Raw genomic sequence first — 2,371 nt, 5'->3', positions numbered from 1 at the left:
AAAAAAGATGTAGAGGGGGTGATACCAAAAATGACCTAAAATCACCCCTCTATGATGAACAAAGGAAAAATTACAGTCTGTGAAGATTAACTTAAAATCAGGAAAATTCAAGTTCAAGATGAACCGATGCATATCAAGGATGCAGTGGTGCAAGCAGCCTAGAAAAGTGTGAACTAGTGCATGAACAGGATGCACTGGTGCATGGCACGATGTGAAGAAATCAGAGGGAGTTTTGAACCAGTGCAAGGAAAGTTTGAGCCGATGCAAAACTGACGTGACTGGAGCCGAAAGAATCTTGAACCGATGCATGGTAACTGGTCAGTATGCACTAGTGCATGTGTGCAGATCTGCTACTTTTATTAGTTCTTATTTTTAATCGTTTTATTTTTCTATATATATGGACTGTATTGGGCATAGAAAAAAATAAGGATTTGAAGCCGACACTCAAACTATGGTTTATAGAAAATTCTCTTGGCAACAAACACTAGGGTTGAGATTGAACCACCATTGATTCACCTTGATCAAACACTATATTAAATTGAGTTTCTTGGCCAAGGGAAAAGACTCGGGATAAAGGGTAGAGTTTGGTTTGAAGACTAATTCTTGTAACTCTTTGAAATCTTGTTGTAATGAAACTCATTGATATAGTGGAACAGATGACTGCTCTCTCAGACAGACGTATGTCATCATTGAACCGAACTGGGTAACAAATTATCGTGTGTTCTTTATTTTTTCCTTTATCATTTTTTTATCGCTTATGATTATTATTGTTATTCGCTTGATTTTGGTTGCTGTTTTTTTGCTCCAAACACCTAAAGCGAATTCACAACAAATTCGAAGTTTGAACCCCGACGCCTCTAAAAATATTTCTACTAATTACTAGCTGAGTTTTTTTTTTTTACAAAAAAGGACTAATATTTAAAAACATACGATAAAAACAATAAGAAAAGAGTCAAAAATATCAAATTGTCGGAATATCAATACAAGATATATAATCATAAGAACATGACAAAATGAAAATGAAAATTTAGAGATAAAAAAAAAAGAAAAAGAAATAGATAATAAACATGCCATATCATTATGTCGAAAAATAATGCCAAAAAATACAAATCTGACTATATAACTAATTAATTTTGGTCACATGAAATTGGTTTATACTTTAGATTTAAGTCTTTGCATTCGAATGTCCTCTAATATAAGGGATGTCTCTCTACGTGCCTCATTACAACATTGCCTATAACTTTGTACCATTTGTTTTGTAGAGATCTCTAATTCTTTCATTTCATCCAAAACTATTTGCCTGTTTCGACACTCTATGCTGCAAAAACCTTGATCTCCCCTGCATCATAATTACCAACATAAGTTTCATTAGAAAATAAATAAATAAAAAGCCACATATTTTTCTATATAAGCAAGAATTGTTAATTTAAAATTACTAAAATATATATAGGGAAAAAAATTGTTATGTTTAATTAGGATTTGATAGAATTCATTCTAGGAAATTAACTCAGACCATGGTCTTAAAAAATGTATTTGATTCTCGATAGTCGAAAAATAATGCAATCAGGTAGTCAGTGCATTACAGTCGCAAATTTTTCAATTAAAATCGGATGGTGCAAAATTAACACAAAAAAATTAGTTAAAAAGTACCGATCAAAATTAGATGACTCTTTCGAAAACAACTTAACTAACTAATTAGAAAGTACTAATCAAAAGAGTTGATGTTTAGGTAAAATAAGAGTATCAAAGAAACTCTAACAATTAATACTCTAAAAAATGGAGATAAATTAGGATCTAAAAATTTAATCTATTTACTATATAGTTAAGAATTTGTCAATACCTGTACATGTAGATATCTTTGTTTGGGCTGAGTTGTTTATTACAAAGATTGCAAGTTTTAAGGTAACAAAAATCCATAGGAATTGTTTGGTTTGACTTTTTAACTGCAGATTTGACAAGAATATTTGAGTTACTCTTTGAGCTAATAATTTTAGGAAGGAGTCTCAAACCAACTTCCATGGTGAAACTATGAATTGAGAAGAATAGAAGATGATTGAATACTAGTGTAGTGGAAATTAATAATTATGGAGAATTTGATGAGGTATGAAAAGGGAAGTAGTGGTGGATATTTAAAGGAATATAGGCCCCATGAATATGACAACATTATGTTTTAACTCTGTTTAACAATAAGTACACGTGCTACATTACAATATTAATATTATATTTTATTGATAAAGTTGTTTGTAAAAAAAAAAAATATCTATATATTTCATTTTGTATATATCTTTGTAAATGTTATTTGAATTTTATGATTTGTTTTTTTTGCTATAGAATTTAGATGGGACATTCCTTTATGCTAAATTTATTTGAT

At 30.1% G+C, this 2,371-nt stretch overlaps 1 protein-coding gene across 1 annotated transcript; it reads right to left on the bottom strand.

Moving 5' to 3' along the window:
- Positions 1 to 1,055: 1,055 nt before the first annotated feature.
- Positions 1,056 to 2,070, bottom strand: LOC123885100 (FCS-Like Zinc finger 17-like). Its single transcript, XM_045934332.1, has 2 exons — positions 1,841 to 2,070; positions 1,056 to 1,339 (listed from the first exon to the last, which is right to left on the bottom strand). The coding sequence occupies exons 1-2, from the start codon at positions 2,017 to 2,019 to the stop codon at positions 1,153 to 1,155; spliced, it is 366 nt and encodes a 121-aa protein (XP_045790288.1). The 5' UTR covers positions 2,020 to 2,070; the 3' UTR covers positions 1,056 to 1,152.
- Between the last annotated feature and the right edge of the window lie 301 nt (positions 2,071 to 2,371).

This window comes from Trifolium pratense, linkage group LG5 (genome assembly GCF_020283565.1).
Source record: "Trifolium pratense cultivar HEN17-A07 linkage group LG5, ARS_RC_1.1, whole genome shotgun sequence".
In the NCBI taxonomy this organism is placed as follows: domain Eukaryota; kingdom Viridiplantae; phylum Streptophyta; class Magnoliopsida; order Fabales; family Fabaceae; genus Trifolium; species Trifolium pratense.
This window is presented reverse-complemented; position numbering and strand designations above follow the sequence as displayed.

What these genes read in the sequence shown, in the direction of transcription:
- LOC123885100 (XM_045934332.1), bottom strand. Translation starts at nt 2,019, where the DNA reads ATGGAAGTTGGTTTGAGACTCCTTCCTAAAATTATTAGCTCAAAGAGT. An exon ending in AAAGATATCTACATGTACAG is followed by an intron (nt 1,340 to 1,840) that starts GTATTGACAAAT and finishes ATTATGATGCAG; the next exon opens with GGGAGATCAAGGTTTTTGCA.